We start from the raw sequence: 27,281 nt of genomic DNA on the forward strand, positions 1-27,281 counted from the left end.
GCCTTTCATCACGTTGTTCTATTTGCTCCCTTATATTCTTCTTCTGTAATTTTAACTTAAATTGTGTGGTGCTTTGAATTTCCATCATGCTCTGTAGAAAGCAGAAAGGACAGCAGAGAATAATTTAATGTTGTTGTTGTTGTTGATGTTGTCTATTCTCTCTGGTTTGTTTAATGCCAAAAGATCAAATGAATGGCCCCCCCCCAGTGTTTAAATCACTCATCAAACCCCGTGAGCAGGAAAAGTGCACGCGTCACTAGTAACATTGATGATGTTCCATTTAGAGTCAAGTTGTACTATGAGTCGGCGTCCACATCTGTGTCACATCTGTGACACTTTGACCTGTCAAAATGTCCGCTGTGAGATGGGTCTATATATTCTTGATTCCAGTTCAGCCTTTGTAGACATGGCAGCATTGGCCAAAGCCTCATCCTCTCATCTCACTTCAGAGCAGCATCAAACTGGAATGGAATGCATATTTAACATTATATTAACCACCTTTACCAATCGAAGATTCATCCTCCATGAGAAAGGCCTGTTTTCTCTGGTTGCCTCTAATGCTGGAGGAGGCAGGTTTGCCTTGTTGACCAGCTGTGCCTTTCTTCTCTATCTGGCTCCAAATCTCAGTTCCCACCCTGCCTGCTGATTTCTGTTTCATTTTATTATGAGTTTGAATCAGGCGTTAGATAATTCGGCACTGTGTAAACTGGTTTTAAGCACTGGGCAAATAAAGAGGAACAGCGGCTGTTTGTGTTTGCCACTCAAAGAGATCTGTAACCACTGTAGATACAAAACATGGAGGGTAGGCTCCCCCTGTGGAGCCACAGTGGAGTTATTCTGGTTCAAGAGAGAACACACATGTGATTTTCTCCCTTAAGACAAAATCCTGTGCCCTTGCTAGCTTACAAGTATTTATGCAAGTTAATTACAGCAGGTATATGAAAAAATTCAAAGGTGGTATATTAGATGCTGTTTCTCTTCATCCTCAGGTGCAGTACATGTTGGAGACAGACAATTTCGACTCAGTCCAGGAGCTCGTGCGGTTCTACATAGGCCAGCGCAAACCAGTCTCCCAGTCCAGCGGTGTCCACATCTACTGTCCAGTCAGCAGGACTCTCCCTCTGCGCTACCTGGAGGCCACCTTCGCGCTGTCCAACAGCAAGCAAGGCTCTGCATACTCACCGTCCAGTCAGAGGGGAGCGTACATCAAGAGGAGGAGCGTCACCATGACTGATGGGCTGACGACAGAGAAGATGATACCTCACAGGTGAGCCGCGAGAAAAATGTGTGGTTTTTTTCTTTTGGTTTTTTTTTTTGAGTGGCGGAGATGCAGCTCTCCAGCCGAGCAGCCAATGATTAAATCCTGACGATTCTGCAGTCTTTATCACTGTTTGCCGTTGTTTCATTCTTGCTTTATGTCATATACACGATCAGTGACTCAGACAGTCCCAGCCCAGTTGAGACACCAGTGGCACCACCAGAGCAAGAGCCGGAACCTGTGCCCAACTGCAGGTTGTTGTGTGTTTGTGTGACACTAGTGTTGTGTTTGAGCACTAAACTAGTGAGCTTAACCTCCCACCTTCCCTGCGGTCCCCTCACTTCACAGACACTATTAGCACCTCCCCTGGTAATGAGCATCAGGTCCTGTTAGTGCCCTCAGAGTGACATGTTCACTTGACCACTTCTGCACTGGCTCACTTGAGTTTCAAAACAAAACAAGGCTGTTTGAAACTCGAAAAAAGGAGCAGAAAAATATGTTGTGTACAGTGGAAATAATTTTTTTTTTGCCTCATAGTGAGTTCTGCAAGAAGAAAATATGTGGGGAAAAATACATTTATTCATTATTGATAACATTTCCCAGTGTTGATGTGGTAAAAAATAACGATTACACATCTTAAATATTTTTTATATTTTTTTGCAGTCCATCTTTTCTGAAGAAGCCACACTGTACTGCATTTTCTGCTCCTGTTTTTAAGACTTAAACGTGGTTTTAATTAATAAATAACACAATATATAATATTATACGTGTGCATCATGAAGTAGAGCAATTTCCTTTAAGGTTGAAGCAACTCTCCCTCCTCTGTCACCCTGAAATAATAAGCGTTTACATTCTTCACCACACCATTCCTGTCACTGATAAACGTGGCATCCTGATTTGCACTTGCATTGTGAGGTTCCCTTCATTTTCTTACAGCTTTTAAATCCACACCCAAAGATTTTTAACATCCTAAAAATGCTGTGTTTGCAGCCCATCAACAATCCACCACCACAAAGACGCAATGCGGAACTGTGCAATGAGCATGGACCAGATTCAGGAGTTTCGCTGCCCCTTGTCACCTGTTGGGGAGACCCCACTGTCTCCTGCGTATAGTGCTAGTAAGTGCCAGCGACACACAAACTCAGACGCATGAATAGAGAATAAATGCACTCCCCCTCACATTCACGAACACATCGTCCGCAGGGGATTTTAAGACTGCTCTCTCTCTTCATTTCAGTCACCAGGCAGAGAGCCCACTCGAGCGGGCGGGTCCTGGCCGTCGTCCCACCCTCCCCCGTGATGCGCCGTTCCAGCGACCCACAGCTCAGCCCCTCAGCCAGTAACAACCCTCCAGAGCATCCCGCGCATCCCTCTCACTCGGCGCACTCCTCCCCTGCCCATCATCCCACCTACCAGTCACATTCTTCAGAAACAGCAGGGAGCTACTGTGACCTCAGACCTTGCCCCGCCGGACCCCCCAAGCCCCCGGCTAAGAGCTACGTGGAGCGGTTGCGAGTCGAGGAAGGGAGGGAGGAGGGAGCGAGGGAGGAAGGAGAAGGGATGTTCTGCGCCCCACAGGTGGAAACGACATCCTCATTCAGACCATCCAGGTACGAGACACAAAGAGACCTCCAAACCTCCACATTATGTTTCCAAAGGATACTTAGCTGCTCTTTTAACTTGATTTGGAGTCCTGGATGAAAAGGACACACAGCGTGAAGAAAATCTGAATTAGAGTGATCAAGTGTTGAATGTCTGTTTTCTAATGCCGGATGTGAAGAGTTATGGAATTGATGTCATGTTCATAGAAAGCAGAGTAGGTACAGTGGCTTTTTTCTCAAGTTACTTTAAGACCGGGCTTTTCAGCAGTGTCAGAAAACTGCAGTTTTAGGGGAAAGAAAATTGAACAGACAGTCCCTGTTCCTACCACAGGGTTACTGTAGGTCAGGTGTAACAAGAACTGTGAAGTCCTAAAGGCAAGAGAAAGCAAATCATAAAGCAAACTTCTGTAAATTCTGTACAGAGGATGAAGCCGTAGTTTGTAATGTGATTCATCAAGTAAAGCATGTATAAATGAATTGGGAAACCGTAGGGAAAAAAACTAACAATAAGATGTAAACAAAACAAGATCTATTAAATCCGCTGTTTACCATTTTCCTAATGTAGGTACCTGTGGATCCTGACTGTTGCTCAGCTTTCTGTACACTGAGGCAAATTCTATCAGGATGTAAAGTTGGTGTGTTCAAAGGTCAATACATACGCTGACATTTTATCGTAAAGGGCAAAAAATATGAGAGTAAAGCAATTTTGACCAGGCACTGCAGTACAGCTACAGCCTGAGCGAGCCCAGACTGGAAAACAGACTTGAGTGAACGGCTGTTGGTCCTGTGGGAGAGAGCTTGAGGGCAGACTTTACAGTGTGGTCATAGACACAGCAGATACTGTGTTTTACTGGGTTTCACAGTGCCATGGGGGGACACAGCGTATGAGGTTTGTGGAAGAGAAATGGTATGTCTTGGCTGCAGAGATGGAGCAGGCAGCAGCTTTGGACATCTGAGAGTCCCCTGTGGATCTTTGGTGCTGGGGGCATATTGCTGGATACTGTATGTGTTAACACTACTGGAGAAATTGGCAGTTAAGGCAGTAAAGGCTGCTCATGTGTTAGCCACCAGTGTGAACCAGGGACTGGTTAGTGGAAGAGAAAGCATCATAATTAGCACATGAGGATGGCTTCTGATTGGCCAGAGAGCCCAGTCCCTGAAAACACGCACGCTGCACGCTTTCATGTGCACCTGAATGACAGGCACACCCAGAAGAGTGTCGGGGCTGGTAAAAACTTTTTAAAATTTTTTTTATTTGATGCTCCACTGACCCACTGATACAGTATTTGTCCCTGCGGCCCTGATGGTCAGTCCGACCCATAGTAACTCAGATGCTGATATATCAGGTGTGAATATTATGTTACTGGAATACATTCAGATCTACGTTAGTAGTTTTATTAATTGTGCAAATCCCCTTAAGACTCCTTGTTTTGGAGATGTGGAACTAATTCAACATCTGACTGACTGATACATCTGCATGGCTGATACTATCAACAGATTTTAAATGTATCGGTATCATGCAGTGTGTTGGCAGATAAGTTACTAAGTAAATGTCACTGTTCAGTATGTTTGGTGTCATTTAGGAACGGTTGCACCATAATTTGTCTACCAGAGAGAGACAAATGTATTTTTTCAGCAGTAAACTTTGAGGGGTCTTTATCAAAACAGCTTCCTTTATGTTGTGTGTACATGATCTTTGAACCAAACAACTGGACCACTGAATGAGCTTTATCTTTACAACCCTCTTGTTGCTTTTTTTTTCTAATGCGGCGTAATCGCTCCTGTGCAGGTACGAGTCTTGCCTTATGCCGGCTGAGAATAAGCCTCTGGAGATGTCCGTGCTGAAGAGAGTCAAAGAGTTGCTGGCTGAGGTGGATGCAAGGACCGCGGCTAAACACATCACCATGGTGGACTGCACGGTACGTACAGACGCACACACACAGATGCATATACATGCACACCAAGCGAGCTGATGTGCATAATCCCACAGCGTAAAACAACGACACATATTCATGCATGCAGGTAAACAGATGTAAGCACGTGCCCATACTCACACACACACGCCGCATGTATCTTAACCATTGTCTCTTAACTCTCGGGCAGGTGGCTAGAATATTGGGCGTCTCCTCAGAGACGCAAAGGATGATGGGAGTGTCCTCAGGGCTGGAGTTACTGACACTTCCACATGGACACCAGCTGAGACTTGACCTACTGGAGAGGTACAAACACATTTGTTTCTCCCTGTCTCCTTTTTTATGCGTCACACAGTACCTCCTTCATTAATTCAAATATTGATTACCTCTGCTCTTCAGCTCCTCTCCTCCCTCTGTCTTGACTCTTCGGTTCTTATCTTCACCCTCCTCATCTCTTATCATCTTTTCCCTCTTCTCATCTTCTGTTCCACCCCCACCCCACCCCCCACACTTTTGTTTTCGTATGGTTGGTTATACAATATAATGAATATTTCCTTAATGTAACAGCATGTTACTGAAAGCCAGCATAATAAAAACTAAATGTGAGGCATCAAACTGTGCATTACAACTTTTTCCATAAAACTTTTTGTAAAATTATTCAACAGAGGCCTTGAAATGATATATATTTCATCAGCATCTGAAGGCTCTGTCAGATTACATCACTCACTGCATCACTACAGTCTGCCCTAGTGTGAATTTCCAGAGGGGCTCTCGAAACAGGCTTTGACTCAACCGTTCCAATTTCCCCCGTAACCGCAATAATCAACGTTTTATTACGTTTTATTGAATAGCATGTTCCTCTGTCCTCAGGTTCTACACCATGTCTATCATGATGGCGGTGGACCTGCTGGGCTGTACAGGAAGCACGGAGGAGAGGGCGGCCCTGCTCCATAAGACCATCCAGTTAGCAGCCGAGTTGAAGAGCAACCTGGGCAACATGTTCGGCTTTGCGGCTGTGATGAGAGCCCTGGAGCTGCCACAGGTAAGAGGCAGATACAGAGAAAAAGTCACCATCATCTGCGGTAAAACTCCAGAGTTTGCTTTTCTCAAAATGTTTGTTTTCACCGCTCATTGTGTCAGATTTCCCGGCTGGAGCAGACATGGGTGACATTACGGCAGAGACATACAGAGGGCGCTATTTTATATGAGAAGAAACTCAAACCTTTCATGAAGAATATGAACGATGGCAAAGGTGAGATTCTAGTTTATGTGTAGTGGTAATAAGTATACAGGTAAATGGTGTGTATTTGCATGTATTTGACTCCAAAATGTGCTTGCGTGTTTATTCCTTTACGTACAGAGTCTAGTGTTCTGTCCAACACCTCCTTCCCCCACATCATTCCCGTCCTGTCCCTGCTGGAGCGAGGCGTGGCTCTCGGGGAGGCGCTGGAGCCGTGGGAGAGCGCAGAGGTCGGAGTAGACGTGGTCATGTACCACCTAGAGGCAGCCCGTACCATCGCACATCACGGGGGAATCTACAGAACCAACTCTGAGACCAAACTGCAGGGTAAGGCCAAATTTAGTGTGTTACATCTCATGCTGTTAATGTATTGATGTTAATAAGGACGCGTGTCTACAGTATCAGGGTCGTGACATGACCGATTTGCTGTAATGATCGTGTGTGTGTGGGGTTACTGTGTTGACTGTATTGATCTCTAATACTTCTGCATTGGTTCTCAGTTTGAGGCCATTACTGCTTTATTGAACAGTCTTTCAGTAACTATCAATTCAAATCTGTTTTCTGTTATATGTCGCCATCGATCAGCCTGACCTCAGCCTGCTCTTTTCATCAACAGTTCTTCAAGCCACAACAAAGACACTTACTTCATACAGTTGTTAAAGCTGCTTTCAGCTGAAGAAGCTTTAGTGTATTCATAGAGTCAGGCTGGAGAGTTTTCATCTTTTTTTTTTTTTTATTGAGCACTGAGGAGGATTCATGAGGGCACAGAAGCTTATTTCTGTGTAGCTGTGTTGCAATGAGCAGAATGAATAGAATAGCATATTCAGATGAGCATGGAGGTTCAGTCTTTACCTGTGTGACAAAGTAATCCCATCTCAAAGGTTCACTCACTGGCCTTTTCAGAGCTTTCAACCGCTTCTTGTGGGATTCATCAGCAAATAGAACAAACTCAAATGTGGAAAGTCTGATGTGATAAAAAAAAAAAAAAAGGAAAAAAAGTGCGCATATAACGGGGAAATAGCAAGTGTGACTATTTAGTTCAAGTTACTTTTTAACATGTATTTGGTGGTTTGTTTTTTATTTTGGCGTAGTTATTGTTAATAAAAAATTTCAATGTGTCAGTGCTTTGAGGACTTTCAATAAGATTGTGCAAATATTGCCTGACTAAATGTATTGTTTTTGTCAAGACTCACATCATTTCTCATGCATTTTTACTTAAGTTAATTTATTTTATTATTTTATTTTTTAAATCAGCCACAGTAGTTTTTCCACAGTCTTGTTAATTTTATTATCTAGTCAGGGATTATTTTGAGATTTCGACAGTTTTCTGGTAACCTCTATTCCACCATGATTTTTTGTAAATGTCATCTACATAGAGTAACTTCTTCTCTTCTTCTCTCCTTCTCTCCTCGATCACCTTTCCAGGATTACAGGAGCGAGCAGAAATCCACGAGATCTTCCAGACGGAGTTTCAGATGCGTCTCCTGTGGGGCAGCCGCGGCTCTGAGGGCAGCCAATCAGAGCGTTACGAGAAGTTCGACAAAGTTCTCACAGCCCTATCACACAAGCTAGAGCCTCCTGTGCGCCACAGTGAGCTATAGCACCTGCTCGGAAAACCCGCCATCGACAAAAAAAAACAAAACAAAAAAAAACAACCCCCCCCCCCATCTGCACTCACCACTCATAGTGGTATGGTCTTGTTTTGCATCGCAGAGGATGATGTGGAAGAGTCCAATATGAACACTGGGAGGGGTGAGAGTGACTGAAGAGGCAGCTAAAAGAGCATGTGCATTGAGCACTAGGAATACAGAAAAGAGAAACATGTGTTGCACTGACTGTGGACTCCAAATAAGGCATGGGGTTCCTCCTGTTCCTCCCTGTGGACTTTCTCACTTAGCGCTAAAATATTTAAATGGCAACAAAGAGGAGACAAGCTAAGTAGTAAAGAATACGGGGGGGGGTGGCCCGCTCCTCTGCTCGGTACAAACAGTAACATGTGTACGGTGTGCCCCCCGCGGCCAAACAGAGCTGCAGAGTTTGGCTTTGCTCCAATAAAACACAGACACGCTCTTGTTTCAAACAACCGCTGTCACACACTGTAGCAGAAATGACAACAATAACTTACATAGCTCATACAGTATATAGATGTTTAGTCTGTGTGACTGAGTGAGTGTGTGTCTGTATGTATGTTTACATTCCTTCATTTTTTTTTTACGTGTCATTAATGTTTCATGATTTTTTTTATTTTATTTTTTTGTCTTTATTTATTTGTTATGATCAAAGGATATCAGAACATTATGGACATTGCTTCACCAAAGTCACAAGAATCTTTCAGTGCTCATTCTGAGGAAACTATGTTCATAAAACCTCATTAAATATGTATCAAGCGGACCCATTGAATCCCATTAAAAATGTATCAGGCATGCATTAATAAATGTATCAGAAATGAAACATTTGCAAAAGTAATGCTGCAACTTCAGTAAGAGGGCTTTGCGAGAAGTTAAAAACATTAAGAGGACAAAGCAAACCTCCCTCTGCTGTACCTGTTTGACTAATACATTTGATATTGTGTGTCTCGTGCACAACATGTAGCTAAACACAAGCATTTAGAGACGGGGGGAAAAAAATGGGGTGTGCACTCCTTAAATCTAGTTAAAGCAATTTTTCACTTAGTGTAGAAACATTTATGAACACGCTTCACGACTCATGACTCTAGCTTCAGTAGTCTGGAGCTGCAGGTTATACATTTACAGAAAAAATTTAAATGCTTTATCCATGCAGCTATAAATGTTGCACCAAGTAAAATGTTGCTTTAAACTAATAATTTGAACATAAAGATGAGTCTTAAATTGAGAAGTATACAGGTGATTCAGTGAAGATATTTCATGTCTGTGGATAATCTTTAATGATACTCAACAGATGGAGAAATTCTGACATCTTTCATCTTTTTTTAAATTTTTTTTATTTCAGTTTGAAATTTTAAATGAAAAAAGAAGTTCCATCAGTTAAGGATGTGTAGATCACAGCCCTGCTACAGAGAATGGTTTTTGGTTGTATGTTTTCTATTTGTGTTTTGACAGTAGACTTAAAATAATCTGAATCGTTTTATTGCAATGGGATTACATTTCTGGTTGACTGTCCAGTTTTAAATCAATGCTGTATTTACAGTATGTGGGCCTGAGAGGGCTGGAGCCAACTCTCAGGACTATGCAATCATTTCAACCAAGGGCTGAGACCCTGAAAATAAAAATAAAAGATTAAGACTTAGAAATGTTAGTCAGTCAGTCAGTCCCCCCCCCATCCCCCTACTTCACTTTCTTTTTGAAATGTCTATGCTTTTATTTCTAACCTTTTCTTATCCAATCTGATGATCTATATATGAATGAAAGTCATATCAGATATTGGTCAAATAGTTCTAAACAAATATCATTCTACTCTAGAGTATCAGAGATCCTTAAAGCGATGTTTGATCGTCCCACTTTCTAGCCTGAACCATGCTTGGGGTGAGCTGAACAGATCAGAGTTCATGAGGTGAGGAGTGATGTGCCAGTTCCCTCTGTTGTCCAACAGGGGGTGGTCTTTAGTCAGCAAAAAACACTGAATCATCAATTGTAATACAATAACGACAGGAAGACACACACACACACACACACACACACACACACACACACACACAAACAAGAAAAAACATTTGTTGTGTGTGTTCTAAGACCAAGAGGATGCCTGCTGGTTTAGGTTTGATATCTGCTAACTCTGATGATCACACGGTGGCGACGATGTAATGTTTTTATTTGTCCTCTGTTGAATGCTGTACAGGAATGCTCTGACAGTGTGTGGATTCTCCTGTTATGTGTAACAGGACTGTATGAGATGAACTTAAAAAGCAAAAAGACAAGAAATGATTTAGGTCCGATCTCATGTTTTTTTTACGTACTGTACATAGCAATTCACTTTTTTTTGTTTTTTTTTTCAAATAAAATGATTTGCTCGTCTCAATGAGTTTGATTCTTTATTCAGACAAAAATGTATTGGTTAAGCTTTGAATGTGTAATATGACACCTTGCCAAGAAAAGGCTGATTACTTTATATATTTTTTATAGTCATCAAATCAAGTGTTGCCTGTGAAGCAGAATCCTAACCTATTCTGTGCCATAGATGTCAGTAATTTCATCAGCGATCCACACTGTTGCACTGGGCGACATGTTCCTTCTTTACAATGAACATGGCCACAGTATCTTATTTGGAGTCAGTCGTATATACACTGACATTTACTGACAAATTCTCACTAGAGCATCGAATCCGTGGCTGAAGTTAGTCCCTATCAAATACATTATTTACTCCTGTTTGAATAACATTTGCTGAACTAATGATCGTTTTGATGATCAATTAATCTCTATTATGTTTTTGTATATTGATTAATTGTTTGTTTTATAAAACTGTAAGATAATAGCAAAAAATGCCCATTACAATTTCCTAAAGCGTAAGGTAATGTCGTCAGATGAGCTTGTTTTGTCCAACCAACATCCCAACATTCAAACATATTTTATTTACTATCACATAAAACCCCCTCATATCAAAAAAAAGAAAGTCTAGTTTGTAAAATTAACAGTGCCCGGTATTTTAGGAAATTATTCAGATTTATTTGACGTAAAATTAAACGTTTGTGACTTGTTTTTAGATATCTTCAGTAGGTATGAACAGACACAGTCAGAACTTATCATATAAGTTACTTAAACACACAAGGGAGTTCTCTCTTTACATCTCTTTTTAGATTAAAAAAAGATAAAAGTGATGCTGAGCCGTCCTGCCACAGTCCCTATATGCACATTCACACACACACACACACACACACACCACCACCGCCATTGTCTTGTGATTCATACAGGTAGCCAGTAGGGGACAGCATTTCACTGTCAAACCAAAGCTGACCCTCCTCTTATATACAGTCCCTCTTGCAGCCAATAGCAGTTATGAGCATCCTGGTTCCTGGTCCAGTCTAGGTGTCTGTGCAGAGCAGTACTTCCTGACTTCCAGTGGTTTTTGGACTTCTTCCACTTACAACAACATCCTCACAATTGCACATTTGCTGGATCGTGCATCCTCCTGGGCACTTTTGCTTCTCTATAAGTGTTTTTTTTTTTTAAATATTTTTTATGCATGTAAATCTGTAAGTGTGTAGCTCCTGTTTCACAGAAAATGCACAGTAGGAGTGCACGGAGCATGCGTGTTGTGCGAAGCATCGCACATTGTTTTGTAGACAGACCCGTGGAGATGGCAGTGGGAGGGAGACAAAGACAGATGGACTGTGTGTGTATGTGTGCGAGTGTGTAGCCATGCATGTGTGAGAGTGAGTGTTTCTGTGTGTGCTTGCGTGTGTTTGTGTATCAACGTGTGCTATTGTCAACATGTGTGTGCCACGGTACAGATGTTGCAAGGAATACTGCTGTTGCTCTTGCTGCTTACCCCTTTCAAGAGGGAGACAGTTAGTGCGGCCTGGCCGTGGCAGCTGTTATGCTGAAGGGGGCGTTGCGAGTTTATTCCAGGTGAAAAATTCCCTGGGAAAACCAGAAAGAGGAAGAATTACAGCATTTGTGACATAAACTGTGATGTAGAACTGAAAAGAACAAAACAGAACAGAATACAATAGAATCCAACGGAACAGAACAGAATAGGATCCCCCATAATCTACAATAGAAAATTATCATTCGCTCTGCTCTTTGTCTCCCCCTTCCATACAGTTCCATAGGCGTAACATGTTATGGATGTAATCTCTAAGAGGATTCTCTCTGCTTGGTATCATGGTACATGTTAATTTCAGCTCTTTATGTTCCTCATTGAAACAGACCCAAGATCTCCCAGGCCTGCCTGCCTGCCTGCCTGCCAGCCAGCCAACCAACCGTCATCAATTCACCCCTAATCTCTCCCCCCAGCTCTTTTATAGCTAATCCATTGTGTTGGTCATTGTCATCTGATCATGTGTGACCTAGGCTGCTCTATAGCTAGTTCCTGGCAGTGTAGCATTGACTTTTGACATCCATCTACAGCCAGATATCGGTGGTGGGGTGTAAACTCGCGTCATGGGAGTGGGGCTGTACGTTCGCTTGATTGTGGGATTTCTTAATTTCAAGAAATGTCTAAAGTCACACCAAACTCATCCAACTTTGAGTATGAGAGGCTGAGGTGAACATGATTGAATTCTGGGTAGGACATATGTCAGCTCTAGCTCTGACATGTCTTTGAAAGCCAACAAAATAATAGGGAAAAAAACACAGTATTTGTCATGTTAGAAGTTACAAATACTCCCTTATAGAAAAAAGGAATAGTCTAATAATGTAATGAAAAATGTTTGACCTCATGTATTAGGAAGTGAATCACGTGAGTCTGAACCAGAACTTGTGATTTAAACAGTAGGCGAATATAGGCAGATCCTTTCAACAGGGTGTTACAGAAACACAACATCATGAGCATTAGAGAGCAAGGTTAGCAGCTATTTCACATCATCTTCAACTGGATATATATTTTCAAAGTACTAAAGTATCCCAAATGCATCTTGGTTTAAAATCAAATGTGTGTATTTACACATGAAAAACAGATAAAAGTCATAATGAATATATGTATTGCAACTATTTGTGTACACTTATCAAATACATGTAAATCAAAAGCTCATTTTTGTTTACTGCACACTGAGATGCAGAAAGCACAAGAAGTCCATGAGAATACAACAGAAGCGTGGCATACCATCCACAACAGCAGTATGTGAACCTCAAGGCAGCTTAGCAAATGTGATGTGACACCCAGTGATGTTGTGATCATTCCTGGATAACTCACTCCATAACCATGAAACTTGCAGCCATAAAAAATCCTACCCACACCCCACCGTCTGCCTCTCCGCCTCCCTCTGAGCTCACCCCTTTTACAGTTTTCACTTGTGCGGATACACCTCATCCCAGCTGGGGTGAAAGACTGCAGCCAGTAACCGTACTCATCATGTCTTCATTATCTTTCAAAAACTTACACCAAACTGCCTCCACCATCATCCTCGTTTTCCCGCCTGCCTCCTCACCCCCGCCAGGCCCCTGGTCGATCTGTCTATCTGCCCCTGCACTGACTCCTCATTAACACATGAATGAAGACAGGGAAGGGCCTGCTAAGGCTTGGACGCCAACAGAAGGACGGATTTGCAATTCAAACCTCTTACTGACCCTCTCCCACCCCCACCTCATCCTCCCAGCCCTGTATACTGGGACTGGAACTGTCACCAGTATGATTGAGGATGTATGTAAGGAGGGAGAGAGGGATCAGGAGAGACAGATGTGCATTCACACACTCATGTCATGCCTCTGAACACTTTCATATTGACAGACACAATTAAATACATGCAGACATCCATATGCACATTTAGAGAGTGTGCGTGAGAAGAGTTGCTGTTTCTACTTATGATTTTCCAATATAATGATTTTCCAAAATGAAGTCAAGTTCAAGGGGATATCAGTTCATAAAAGAAGGCACCACCATATGGCATGCTAATTGCAGAGATTTTGGCTTAGGAACAAGTGCATCAGATCATTTTACCCTGGCCAACAAATGTTTAAAAAGTCCATAAGAGCAAAGCAAGCAATCAAAACCTGAAAAATAAACATCCCAGTTCAATTTTGGCTTGACAATAATCATTTTTCCCTATACTGCTGTAGTTTGACAGCAACATTCAACGCAAGATTAGAAGCACAACTAACCTGTGCGCAGAACAGAACTCCGTCCAAAATGCGATCATGTTCAAGTTCAAAAAGTGTTCTGGAAACAGTGTAATGTACAATAACACAGAAAAATGTAAATATCTGAAGAGAGACTGAATCTTTCTGTGAATGTGCTCGAAAGCTCTTTGGCTGCTCATATTGACAACAACATTTCATATAACACATACAATTAAATGAAAGTGACTGACCAGATGTTTATGACATTTAAAAAACATTTAAGACAGAAATATTTACACAAACACAATTTTAAAGATTGTGGCAATGTTTCATATGATTATGGCTGAGTAAAAATGGACAGTGTGTTTTTCTTTCACTATAGAGGGCTATACTACAGGCTAGCAATGTGCAAAAAATGTTCTCTTTTCTTTCTTTCTGTATTTAATTTATAACATTCTGACTCGTTTTGTTTACAACATGCTTTAGCATTAGCTACTGTATTGGAGATTATGTTCTCACCAGTAAAGGAAGTTTTAATTTGAATATTTGAAGGGAGAAAGAGAGATGTGAAAATTAAATAACAATATTATTATATAATATATTAGTCTGAAAAATCATTTTATTTCAAAAATTATACTGAGTTTGTTTTCAGTCAACATCAAGTCTCCTTTTAACCATATACAGTCTATGCTTTTAACCAAATAGAAAAACGTGTCCATATACGTCACTTCCGACTTCCCACACCACTACTTCCTGCATGTGCCGACAATATGGCAGCGCCTGTAGCGATTCACCTGGAGTTTGGGTAGGCGAATTTAAAACCCTCTACGATAGTTTACTGTGCCTGTGTAAGCGTCTTGTCAGCAGTCGTATGGAAGCGAAACAGTGCACGACCGATGAAACGATTTATTTTTGATCGGCTCGTTTGAAAAGACCTGAAATCTGTGTAGAAAGCAGCTAGTTGGGAGTTTGTTTATGAAGTATCACCGTGTAGCCGCTGTGTTGCTCTGAGCTGGGGAGGAGAGTGGATGGAGATTGTGTGCTGGCTTCACATATTTAGCATATGAGGAGGGAGGACGCTCACACATGAGCAGTGCTGGCAGCTGACTGACTCTCAGTCCGTCCACGCCGCTCTGTGCAGCCTGGGAAACATTCTCAGACCTTCGACTCGGACTCAGCAGAGAAGAATATAAAGCTGACCTGAGCTTCACTGCTGCGAGAAGCGACTTACTTCAGACTTCTGCCCCTAAAGACGTGACCACATTTTAAACTCCAAGCCTCCAAATTTTAATTTGGAGAATCCTGTAACAATAAAGAATTACACCCCAATAGACATCATCACATATGAATGAGCGATATGTATAAATCCCTTTCCATGGTATTTAACATTAAGATATACATGTATAATAAGACTTTGTTGGGGGGGGGGCTCTGTAAAGATTATCAGAATTCCTGTGATTTGGGACTCATTATAGGGAAATTAGAGAAGGTGATATTTAGCACATGTCCAGTTAATGAATGCCAATAAATTGCTACTGTAACCTGGAGAGTCTTTTAGCCAGTGCACAGCAGGTCAGCTGAACATGCTAAAATGTGAAATTTGTCCACAGGCCAGCATACAATTCAACATAAAAAAGGGGAACACAGTTCTCACCTCCCAAATAATTCATATTTCCATGCGTTTAAATGGATCTCTGACTCAGTCATTAACATGTAAAGCAGTATTTTCAAGGGAAGTCCTCTGAAAATCAACAAAAGCTTGTAAACTCAACGCAACTGACTAAAATAACTAAAAACTGAAAGAACTATATATTTAATGTCTGTTTTTCTCTAATCCAACAAATGAAAAGCTGACAAACCAAAGAACTTCATGACATTGTTGCTTCAAGTCAAATATTGTATTATAATTGAGAAATAAAATGGATAGCTACGGTGGTGTAGTTGGTAAAACAAAATCTTTGACAGTTAATCTGACTGTAAAATCATCATATCTCGCAAATTTAGCTGCACAAACTGAAAGGACTTTAATCCAGCTAACACCATTAAACCACATTTGACTTAGATTTTGATTTGCTATGTAATCACCTGTGTCCAAGACACAGAGTTTCCTGACCCAGACACACATAACACAAAACCTCTCTCCCTGTCTGGCCAAACCGCCCCAGGCTCAGAATAATGGGAACTGCGCATAAATGGGATTTATATATTTAATCCTGCAACCTGTTTAGGGCCAATTAAATTTATGTGTGTTGTTTAAAGCTGTATTTGTAAAGGTCTTTTTATCTTGATGGTGGGGACATAAAAACTGATGGTCTACGTCTGACTTCTTTTTCTGTCGGCTTGATGCTCTTGTTGAGTTAGTTGACTCCAGTATTAAAACAGCAACTGCATTTTCATTTTCCATCACTCTCACCTGAACTACACCTGTACCACAATGTGTCACAGCGTGTTTGCTTGTTGAAGTGTATTTCTATTGGAAGGAATTCTTTAGACTAAAATATCAGAACATCCAGTGATGATAGATTGTTTATTCTAAACCTTCACATGGTTCTAAATCTATTAGTAATCTATTGGTCTCTTTCTTTGTCTAGAGGGGGAGCAGAGCTGCTTTTTAATGGTGTGAAGGAGCATCATGTGACACTTCCAAGCCAATCAGAACCTTGTGAGTATCACCTGCCACCTGTCTGTCCATGTCATAATTGTAGTGTTGATATCATGTAGCTGCATCTCAGCAAATCCCAGGATGAGAAATGTCCCAAATGATTTGGAGGGTTGTATTTAGAAGTTACACCTAAAGAACAAGTCCAGTGTTTCTACAAGCTTTAGTCCGTTTACAACAAGTCTCACAGACTGATGTTATATGGTAAGTGTTCATGGTTGTTAACACATCAAAGACATCTTTGTGGCCTTTTTACTTATGTTTTCATTGGAAGACAATGGCTTCCTGACAGGAAGGATATAGAATGGTTTGTGAAAAAACCAAGGAATCCTCCACACAGTTGATCACTCGGGCTCATTTTACTAACAATGATTCGGTCTTTCCACTGATCAATATGGATTGACAGTGAGCAGGATTCATTGGTTTCTGCACAGTTTTTGAGCCCTCACATCCGTCAGTGAGACCTGTGCAACAACTGTGTTGTAATTAGTACAATTGTTTGAAAGTGATTTGTACTAAACAAAATTATACATCGCTGTGATCTAACAACAGCTGATTTGATGCAAAACATGCATCATTTTTTAGATAATGATGGCATCACAGCTTTATTAGGCCATGAAAACATGGATAATGGAAAGTAAATCAGATAAGGATTGGGAATTTGGGGATGGAGGGGGAGGACGGATAACACAATCTGTGTCTTGAGATACACTTTATTGTAGTGCATTATATAAATGTATGTGTATGGTGAGTGATTTATTTTTTCCTTTTGTATTCTCAAGTTCCAACAGTTAAAATTTACAACAACAAATTATAAAGTGACAAAGTATAAGTTGAAAAGATTTACAAAGAACAGGAGGATAGTATCATATGACTTTGTAACTTCAGATTTATGTTCGTTCACATTTTAAATGGGGTTTTTGAGTGTTTTGTTGATATTGTGCATGTGTCATACAACAGGACATAAATCTGCCAACTGTACTGGTCACTGTTTGGTCTGGATGCAAGCTCCGTACCCTTCACTTGCATCTAAAACAAATGGAAATAATGCTGCCATTCTCTGTCATAAATTAATCTTCTGAGCCATTATCTTCCCATCACTTTCCTATTTCTTCTTCTCCTCCTCCTCCTCCTCCTCTCCCTCCTTCCGTCACCCTCTTCTCTAACATCTGTGAGACCATGTTCTGCCTCTTTCACTCATAAACGTTGCCCACTGCTAATGCTGATGTATGTGAAGGTGGGAAGGGAAGGGCGTTAAAGGGAAGTTTATTTTGCCTCCGTGAGTTGAAAAATAGCAGCTGGGGTGACTCAAGTCATATTTTTTTTTTTTTTGTCTTGAGATCATTTTTGGCTGACTCTGCGTGCCTGTGTTCATTTCTCAATTCTTAAAAAAAAGTTTCCGACCTCAGGATCCAAATTGATTAGATTTTATTTTGTCGAGGGATTCAGGCTCCCTCCTACACGGGTCACTAACTCAGTGTGGAGGAGGGGAAACCTGCCTGTAGACTGATTTTATTCCCCAAACCCAGCTCAGGACCCGGGTCATTGAGAAAACAAGCAGGGGAAAAGTGTAGACTGTGAATCGCAGCTGCCTGGATGTTAGTGTCCTGTCTATATACATGTATGTGTGTGTGTGTGTGTGTGTGTGTGTCTGTTACGGAGAGAAAGAACAAACGAGAGAAATATGTGTCTCTGGTATTTGACTAAACAAAGGGTGTTCATCCATGGCGCTGATGTAACCACGACAACAAAAAGACAAAAGTTGACCAGAACAGGGAATGTCAGCCAGATATGACCTTGCTGCACAAGCCGACCTGTGTGTGTGTGTGAGTGTGTGTGTGTGTGTGTGTGTGTGTGTGTGTGTGTGTGTGTGTGTGTGTGATGGGGGGGTGGGGTACTACACTAGAAAACCTTTGATTTTTGCCACGTAGTTCACAAATCATTTGAATGTGACAGGAGCACAGACATTCTGACATAACATTTCCTGGCTGTATTTGCTTATCGTGAACTGAATTTTGGGCCGGTTGTGTGATTCTGAAAATGTTGCTCCAAACTAATTTCACCTTACACATCTTTGTGCGTGTGCGTGTGTGTGTGTGTGTGTGTGTCTGTGTGTGTCTGTGTGTATTGTATCAGTGTGTGTGAGTACAGAGGGGGTGCAGTGAAGGCAGATATAATTGGTTCTGAATCCTTCGTATTTCTCTTTGACCCCAGCCAGTGATTGATGACCCTCGACTGAAAGACCCCACCCCCACTCTCTCTCTCTCTCTCTCTCTCTCTCCTTCTTTATCTAACTCTCTCTCATACACACAACAAAACCCCTGTGGTCTAAGGATCACACAGTTTTTGCCTCTCGTATCAGCAGAAAGATGGATAGCTTGCAACCCCCCCCCCCCCACACACACACACACACACACACACACACACACATGACCATCATAATTGCATGAAGACAGAAAAGTGAAAGGAGAAGAAAGGGCGGAAAAAACTGCACGCACAAAAGAAAAGCGGGCACCGTTTTGAATCGGCGTCAAAATGGCGCCTTTTCTCTCCCCTCCCTCCATTTCTCCCTTTCCACCCACGCACCGCAGCTATCCCAGGATGCATCAGGAGCCTGTGACGCATTTTCCCTCTCTCTTGTCTGTTTGTTCCCTCATTTTCTTTTCCCCTCTACCTGGACAGCAAAGCGCTATCGAAAACCTTCACCTCTCGGTCTCTCCGTGTCAATGTTCTTCTCTCTAACTCCTCATTTCTTAACATTGACTTTCATCTTTTATACAGTTAATTTATGCACTGATCAGCCACAGCATGAAAAACCAGTCACCTGTTTTAATGTTGTGGCTGATCGGTGTATAAGCCTTGTCTTTTTGTTTCAGACCGTGGTTGATTTAAATTCCTAGACCTGTGTAACCTTTTACAAGACAGCCATTAAGAGGGCAGCGCCTGATGACTGTTTCTGTTATAAAAAGCTTAATTGATGAAAGTTTGAATTACTACCACCTTGTGTATTGAGCTAAGGCAACCTGTTTATTTTGTACGTGCAACTTTTAACACGTTTGCTTGTGTGTGTGTGTGTGTGTGTGTGTGTGTGTGTGTGTGTGTTTGAGAGGAGAACATAAACGAGAAAGCAAAAGATGGAGGGAGATGAAGGAGAGAAAGGGGGTAGGAGAAAAGGTTTTACGAGAGAATGAGAGAGTGTGAGAGAGTGTGTGTGAGACAGAGAGACGGAGAGAACAAATGAAAAAGTAAATGGACAAGAGGATGAAAGAGTGAATAAGGGGTAATGGTGGAGAAAAATACCAATAGTCAAAGGCAGAGAGAGCAAAGAAAGGAGTCACCACAAAGAAGGAGTTATGACTGCTGTTGTGATTAGTTCTGTTTTTAGCCCCGCAGAGGTGCAGGTCAATATTCACTGCCTAGTTCTCTGTGTGTGTGTGTGTGTGTGTGTGTGTGTGTGTGTGTGTGTGTGTGTGTGTGTGTGTGTGTGTGTGTGTGTGTTGCAAAGGGAGTTATTTGTCTTTTCTTTATATGGAGGCCTGGAACCGTAGAAAACTAGCACTATCATTACACTACTGAGCTGCCCGACAGCACTGCAATTAACCTGGACACCGTCCACACAGGCCTGGAGGTGCACGTGTAAACGTACGCTCACACACAAACACACACCCTATACATCACATATCATCCACACAGTCTGTTGCCCTCAGAGCCACAGTGACCAGGCAGGTGCTTTTAGAATTCTTTCCTTTTGCTATGAATGTTTTTTTTTTTTTTTGTTAGCAAAATTATTTAGATATAAAGTGTGCCTTTTAACAGTAATCTATTTTTCTGTATGTTTTATGAGTTTATATTTTATTTTATCATGTGGGTATTTGTATTTTATATTTTGTGATCAGCGTTGCCTGATTGGGATCGCAGAAAATGAAATTTCCCTGATTTCTATGGACGTATATCTAAACCCTAAACCATGGAAGATGACTCCACAGAAATTTTTTTTTTTTTTTTTTTATCAGATATATGGACCCAATTTTGAAATGAAAAACACATTTAGCCCTTTAATACACCTCTCAGTGTAATTTCATAATCTGAAAACCTGGAAAAGGCAGGTGTTTCTGTGAATATTTGGACAATTTCAGACACCAGTATGTTTCCGTAATTTTAGATTGAGGCGAAATGTAAACTTGTACTCTGTAACGGAATAATTAATTGAAACGTAAAGCAAAATCCAAATTTAGCTCCACCGAAAGAGGGCAACGTTTTATTTTTTTCTCCTGCATCTTCCCAAATGTATGTCAGGTCAAAACTGAGGCCCGTGTTCTGTCTCACTGTGATATTAGCGCTGCCTTTGATCCAGCTGAACTCGTGAATCCCTGAGTGCTTCGACGCCTACCTGCTACAGCTTCGCCGCTCTCCTACACCTGGCTCGGGATCACTCACTGTCGTCCTCTTACCCGCGTATCTGCTCCATCTGCTGCTGCTCTCTTTTCCTCTGCTCTACTATAGGGTATTTGCTCTTTCTCTCCTCTGTTCATTCACTCTCTCCTTCCACATTTCTGTACCTCATCTCCTCTGTTGGGGCCGGTACTGGTAATTTTGATGTTGTGTATGTGTGTATTTGAGATATGGCTTCCAGCGATTGCAGTCATCATGCGCATGTACATTAAGCAGACAGCTGTGATCACACACACACACACACACACACACACACACACACACGCACGTGAACACATAACCAGGAAATAGTGACAAGAAAATATTACATTTGTGCGTTTTGTTTTTACCGCATTCACTTCCACATCATAATACTATTTTTAAAAGCAAACACACCAAGCACTAACACACACCTACAAAACACCTGAATCTTATTGTTAACGATAACCATAACTATAATATATTCATTGTCAGTTGTTTGGTGGGTATTTATCCTAAAACCTCTCATTGTCGTCGCTTTTGTGGCTGATGGTCGGTCTTAGCGAGGCTCAACCTATTGTTGAGACAAGGTCAATCTGATTGTTCGAGAGGTCAGACTCATAGAAAATTCAAGCATCTCTGATATTCAAGCTCAGGCGAAAAGCAGTGCGTTAAACGTACGACTCTAAACAAAGAAAATGATTATTCTGAAACAGCATTTTGCCGTTTGTCCCGTCAGTCCTGCATTGAAGAATTTCACAAGTATGAGGCTAGAGAGAAATGTAATTGCATTTATATTGTTTTTAAGGTGTACATGCTTTTAGAAAATGTCAACCTCAATACTTGATTTTTTTTTTCCTTCATTGTAACATTTTGATATCACGTCCAGCTGTAGATTGTCTTTGTTTTTCAATCTGTTCGGTTGTTTCTAGATTTTTACACAGAAATCATTCATTTTTATTTCTTTCTAAACAAGGTGAACAATGTCGCTCTTGGCCATTGACATCAGTCAACCCTCCCCCCATTTCCAGTGTCCCCCCCACCAAACATACACATACACTCATAAATATACATGCACACTGACTCACACACACACGTATACACAGCCTCGTCCCGCCTGGTGCTTCTGTCGCGTCACATCGACCAGGGGGCTGGAACCCTGCACCTTGACCCTTAACCCCTAACCTGTGACCTCTGTTGTCTGCCTGTGTATGGCCTTTGTGTGTGTGTGTGTGTGTGTGTGTGTGTGTGTGTGTGTGTGTGCGTGTGTGTGTGTGTGTGTGTGTGTGTGTGTTTTGTAGGGGACATGAAGCAGCTGCTGGTCTGGATCCAACGGAACCTGCTGAAGGAACGGCCTGAGCTCTTTGTCCAAGGAGACTCTGTGTGAGTGTGTGTGTGTGCACTTGACACACACTTGATCTGTGTACAACAATATAACCTGAAAGGATATGTTACACACCACACTGCCGCTGGAGCTAAACCTTAACTGCCAAATATGACTATAATGTTGATCATAAGAGCAGCTTTCAGTATGTTGAATTTGAAAATGAGACAGAATCAGACTGTGAGTCTTTCTGAAGCATTTCTCCTGCAGTTTAAAACTGCTGAAATGCTGAGAAAAAAAAACAGTCTAGCCTTCAGGTTAGAGGTTTCAGTAAGATGATTACCTGTGTGCAAGTGTGTGTGCATGGGAGCTTATGTGTTTTTACGTACACGTGTGTGTGTGTGTGTGTGTGTGTGTGTGTGTGTGTGTGTGTGTGTGTGTGTGTGTGTGTGTGTGTGTCTTTGGGTCTAGGGCTCACAGCAGTCTTATAGGACTGGCTGACTTTTACAGCTGCCTTTGTGCAGGACTATTTATAGCACCACCTAACCAATGAATGGAGAAAAAGCTGGGCTACCTATAAACCTTATAGATTAGATGTGTGTTTGTGTGTACTCTATGTTGGCAGCACACACTGTTTTTTGAGCAAACCATCGTCAAGGTGTTTCCTCATTATCTTTTTAAAAAGATCTATGGGTGCTGTGTGTGATTAGTTTGCAATCTTTCCCTTTTTTTTCCTATTTTTTTGTTCTTTCTCAACACAGTCCTGTTTGTATGTGTGTGTGTGTGTGTGTGTGTGTGTGTGTGTGTGTGTGTGTGTGTGTGCGCTCTCGTGCAGGCACATTTGCTCTCACAGGTTCTTCTCACATTGCCCTTTCTCCTTGACGTCATAGAGCATCTACGAGGTGGAAAGAAGCTTGTTTGAGCTCTATGAGAGGCATCAGTATCTGTTTCAGGCATTATCTCACAATACATGTTAACTAAACTCTCTGGCTTCCAGGAAAAAAATACACTCACATCTGTTAAGAAAACTGCACCCAAAGGTGCCTGTTGTTACCCTCCCCCATTATCCCCATTATCTCCATTATCCTCTCTCGAAGGGTGGTGATTTTTTTTTTTTTTAAGCTTCATGTGTATGTTATTTTTGGGCCCCCATTAATATCCAGTGACAGTTTGTTTTTCCCCATTCTCTCTCTAGTTTTTCACCTCAGTCACTTTTATTTATTATATTATAAGAGAAATCATCATCATCTGCAGTCCTTGTTAGCCAGAAAACAATTTGGGAGACTGTGATTGGTAATACAAGTGCTTAATACATATGTGGAGTGCAGTTTAAATTACATTGCATAACATTAGCAGAAATTTATGATCCTATATGTGCTGTAACATGAACATAACGCACAGAAAAACACACATGCAATCACTTACACTAATACATTTATTAGCATGAAATTACCAGTATTTGTTTTCAAGCATGAAACTGGTTGTCTATTAATTTTATACTGTGAAGTGTTGAAAATTAAAACACTGGATTTGATTTCTCAAGGGTATAGTTTGCTGTAAATTGTTATAAAAATAAACATATATAAATATATATATATATATGTATACTTCATATACGTATTGAATTTTTACATGATTTTTTCTAGTTACATTCAGGTATATTTATCTGTTTTTCTATTACATTAATTTGATTGGAGTTGTTAGTCAAGCTGTGTCAGCAAACAAATGATCCCTGTGTCTCCATCCACCACCCCAAAAAAGCCTAAATTGTAATTAGTAAGAATGAGCCGGAATTGAATTAGTAATAATCGATTATAATAATTGATCTTTTTTTTTTTTTTTTTTTTAAATATGGTTCAGTTTGACAAACTTACATTCAGAGGAAAAAAATTAATCATGCCTGAGATTAAAGCAATTTTTTTTTCTATTTCCCTTTTATTGGAGATCATTTAAATTTTGGTTGTAGCACTTCTTTAACTAATTGTGCTGTCATTATTTCAAAACAACTTGAGGATATTTATTTGAGAATTCCTTTTTTTTCCCTTAATGTATACCAAATTAATATTTGTGTTTGTTTGTGTGAGCTGTTTATATTTGTTTGTGTCTTTTTTTATTTTTTATGAATGTGTGTGAATGTGTTAGAGTCAGTCGCCTTTGGGAAATGCATCTGACTCAAAACAGTGTGTTTTCCCACAGGAGACCTGGGATTCTGGTGCTCATCAATGATGCAGACTGGGAACTAATGGTGAGCACTTGGGAGCCATGTTCACTGTCAGATGGTGTGTGTGAGTGTGTGCATGCCTGGTGTGTGTGTGCATGCGTGTGGGGGGTGTGCACTTTTCTAGCAGTGTATAAAACATAATATTTTACATTACTTTTAATCTATGTTGTCTGTTTTACAGATGCACTATTACAGTGCTCAATGTTTAGAGATCATGCATGCGGCAGTGTTCATGTCTTCAGCCTGCGTGCATAGATCCCCATAACTATATAAAATGCTTGTGAGGACGTTTAAATCAGGAAGAGGAAGAGTGCTTGTGTGTGCGAAGGTTAGCCTGTATGTGCATTGAGATACTGAGATTGTTCATTTTCTCTGAGTCAGTTAATGTTTCATATAAACATGGAAGCAGCTGCAAGACAACTTTGTCCTTGGGGTCTCATATGTGAACACATATTTACATGCACAAACAGTCTGAATGCTTCAATTTGAATCCATTGATTCAATTACAGGACTCAACACAGGATGTAAATGAAATGAGAAGTTTGCTATTGATTGGACCCCAAAGGGAACGCAGGAGTAATATGCATATTTGTATTGGTAAACACACATATTTCTCCTTTGACTTGTACAGATGTTTGAATATTGAACATTTTGTGTGTTTTCTAAACCTCAGGGGGAGCTGGATTACCAACTGCAAGACCAGGACAACGTTGTGTTCATTTCTACTCTTCATGGAGGATAGAAAATGAGTGAGGAAGGCAAACATATCCCTGACATCTCTGTAACAGCTTTTCCTCCGCATCCTCTACACTCTTCCCTCTTTCCCCTGACATCCCAACAACACGTCACCCCATTGGATGCTGTGAAACGTGTCAACCTGCACCGTGACGACTGAGGTGATTGATGTTGGTCCGCAGGAATGAGTGGAAATTCAGAGATGGTTACTGAGAAAAATGTGGAAGCTGTGAGACAGGAATTCTGCGGACCTTTTCGTAAATACCAACATTATTTTTCTTTTTTCTTTCTTTTTTTTCTTTTTTTTTTTTTTTTTAAATCAAAGTGGACAGGATCAAGTGGCAGTCAGACGAAGCTCTGGTTGTACTGGGCGGCTCACAGGTGCCAGTGTAAATACCTACAGTTAGTGTGTATGCCTTCATCTCCCTGCAATTTCTCTTCCAGTGTGACTGTGAAGGACAAAATGACCTTATTTTGAGTTCTGGTCAAGAAAATATTAAAGTAAAGGTAACACTTTAACCCTCACTAATTAGCATTTATTAGCTGCATTTACACATTTAATAAATTGTTCACACTATATTGTAGCTGTATGCACATATGATGACATTGTAAGTGTTCATTAATGTCTTTGTCAACAATTGTGCTCATATGAATACATATTTTATATAATTACAACTGTGTTATATTACCATCATTCATTATCTGTTCATACACCAGCCACCACTTACGGAAACTTCACAGGTGAAGTTGACAAATACATTAATAAACACCTAAAAATTTACTTCTAGCTACTTACACCTACATTATAGTGTATTATAAACTATTTATTCAATGTCAACACAGTGCTTATAAATGCTAATGTTAGAATAAAGCGTTACAAAATATTTTTTTTCCTTTCTTTCTTTTAAATAACATTTTATTTTATTTTTTTGATTCTTCTAGTTGCTTCTGATATTCTAAAAAAAACATTAAAAGCTTTTTTTAAACAACTGTGTCTGAAACTGTTTTTTTTTTTGTTTTTTTTTACTATAACTTCTGTAATTACACCATGAGCCTATATTTTCTGGTATTATCAAAGGAGGATTTAAACAATATGTATTCTCATTTTTACCTGCATCCATAACAGGAGGGTGTTGAAATTACGAAGTAAATATATCATAAATGAGGAAAATGTTATTCTCATTCTTATTATTCTCTTTAATTAACAATAATATTTTTCTAATAAATGTATACAGCTATATGTTAAATATCAATGGTAATGTTATACATTTTTAATCCAAACTGTCTCATGTATTTTCTATTTTCCTCTCTCTGAACAATGTCACCATAAAGTCCCATTTTAGCTGCAAGGGTCCATACCACCCTGTACCACACACAGAGGCCTATAGCCAAACGCTCTCCTCAATTAGGATTTTACATCACGCTTCGATAATTCCTGGTGATAGCTTATACCTGATCGATTTAAACCCAGCTCTGTGATCACACTGCAGTTTTAGGCTGATTAGACGAGACTTTAGAGAGAATTTACCGTCCTATAGCCCCACTCAGATGGAATATTCATAAGAGAAGGGGGGGTGGGGGGTGGATGTGTGTGTATGTGTGTGTCTGTGTGTGTGTGTGTGTGTGTGTGTGTGGTGGTGAGGGTGGGGTGGGATGTGAACTACAGGACCACTGCGGGAGGTCGAGGTCTAGCCTCCGGGCTGTCCTCCCCTGAACGCCCCGGGGCGACCTAAAACCTTTTCTCGGTTGTGGAGTCCGATTTGCAACGGGAAACCGGCCGATAATGGCCGATAGAAAGGAAATGCTAATGGAGGATCGAGGGGGTAGAGAGGAGAAAATGTAGCACTGTGTCAGCTAGTGCAGGCCAAGGATACTATGTGTCTGTGTAGGTGTGTGTGAGTGTGATCAACATTTATCTGCATGTGTGTTTAGGCTTGGTGCCTCTTACGGCCACTGTTAAATTTTTGTTCTTGGTTATTTGGCCTAAATATTAACAACATCAGAGGCTGTAAAGTTTATGTAGGTTGTTTCAGATTTTTTAAAGTGTATCCTATAATCTATCAACGTTTTTCTATTCTTAATGTATAGCCTACGTTATGCTCCACGAGACTCTAGTTCCCCCATAATTCGTGTTGCAAAACAGGTTTGTACCCACATTTTTTTATCCCCTTTCAGATCCAATTGTTTTGTGGGATATGCACTCAGTTATAAATACACGAGGTTTTCCAT

At 40.8% G+C, this 27,281-nt stretch overlaps 2 protein-coding genes across 3 annotated transcripts in view; both read left to right on the forward strand.

Moving 5' to 3' along the window:
• Positions 1-10,004, forward strand: part of sh2d3ca (SH2 domain containing 3Ca) — a 52,011-nt gene extending 42,007 nt beyond the window's left edge. Inside the window, exons 7-16 of one of the 2 annotated variants that reach the window (XM_023421343.2) lie at positions 990-1,267; positions 1,435-1,512; positions 2,249-2,376; positions 2,496-2,868; positions 4,649-4,778; positions 4,963-5,078; positions 5,643-5,814; positions 5,913-6,024; positions 6,133-6,339; positions 7,438-10,004. In XM_023421343.2, coding sequence (XP_023277111.1) covers positions 990-1,267; positions 1,435-1,512; positions 2,249-2,376; positions 2,496-2,868; positions 4,649-4,778; positions 4,963-5,078; positions 5,643-5,814; positions 5,913-6,024; positions 6,133-6,339; positions 7,438-7,613 — 1,770 coding nt within the window. In that variant the 3' untranslated portion in view covers positions 7,614-10,004. The remainder of the gene's footprint in view (positions 1-989; positions 1,268-1,434; positions 1,513-2,248; positions 2,377-2,495; positions 2,869-4,648; positions 4,779-4,962; positions 5,079-5,642; positions 5,815-5,912; positions 6,025-6,132; positions 6,340-7,437) is intronic. The other variant, XM_087177977.1, reaches the window with a different exon arrangement.
• A 4,448-nt stretch (positions 10,005-14,452) lies between these two features.
• Positions 14,453-26,041, forward strand: urm1 (ubiquitin related modifier 1). The gene is made up of 5 exons (XM_023421286.2): positions 14,453-14,508; positions 16,295-16,365; positions 22,074-22,155; positions 24,293-24,341; positions 24,991-26,041. Exons 1-5 carry the CDS (start codon positions 14,474-14,476, stop codon positions 25,057-25,059), a joined length of 306 nt encoding a protein of 101 aa, XP_023277054.1. The 5' UTR covers positions 14,453-14,473; the 3' UTR covers positions 25,060-26,041.
• The last annotated feature ends 1,240 nt before the right edge of the window (positions 26,042-27,281 follow it).

Source organism: Seriola lalandi, unplaced genomic scaffold (assembly GCF_002814215.2).
Source record: "Seriola lalandi dorsalis isolate HSWRI2012SDOR001 ecotype SW California unplaced genomic scaffold, Sedor1 jcf7180002054671, whole genome shotgun sequence".
Lineage (NCBI taxonomy): Eukaryota > Metazoa > Chordata > Actinopteri > Carangiformes > Carangidae > Seriola > Seriola lalandi.

What these genes read in the sequence shown, in the direction of transcription:
- urm1 (XM_023421286.2), top strand. Translation starts at nt 14,474, where the DNA reads ATGGCAGCGCCTGTAGCGATTCACCTGGAGTTTGG. An exon ending in GCGATTCACCTGGAGTTTGG is followed by an intron (nt 14,509 to 16,294) that starts GTAGGCGAATTT and finishes TTCTTTGTCTAG; the next exon opens with AGGGGGAGCAGAGCTGCTTT. An exon ending in ATGCAGACTGGGAACTAATG is followed by an intron (nt 24,342 to 24,990) that starts GTGAGCACTTGG and finishes TCTAAACCTCAG; the next exon opens with GGGGAGCTGGATTACCAACT.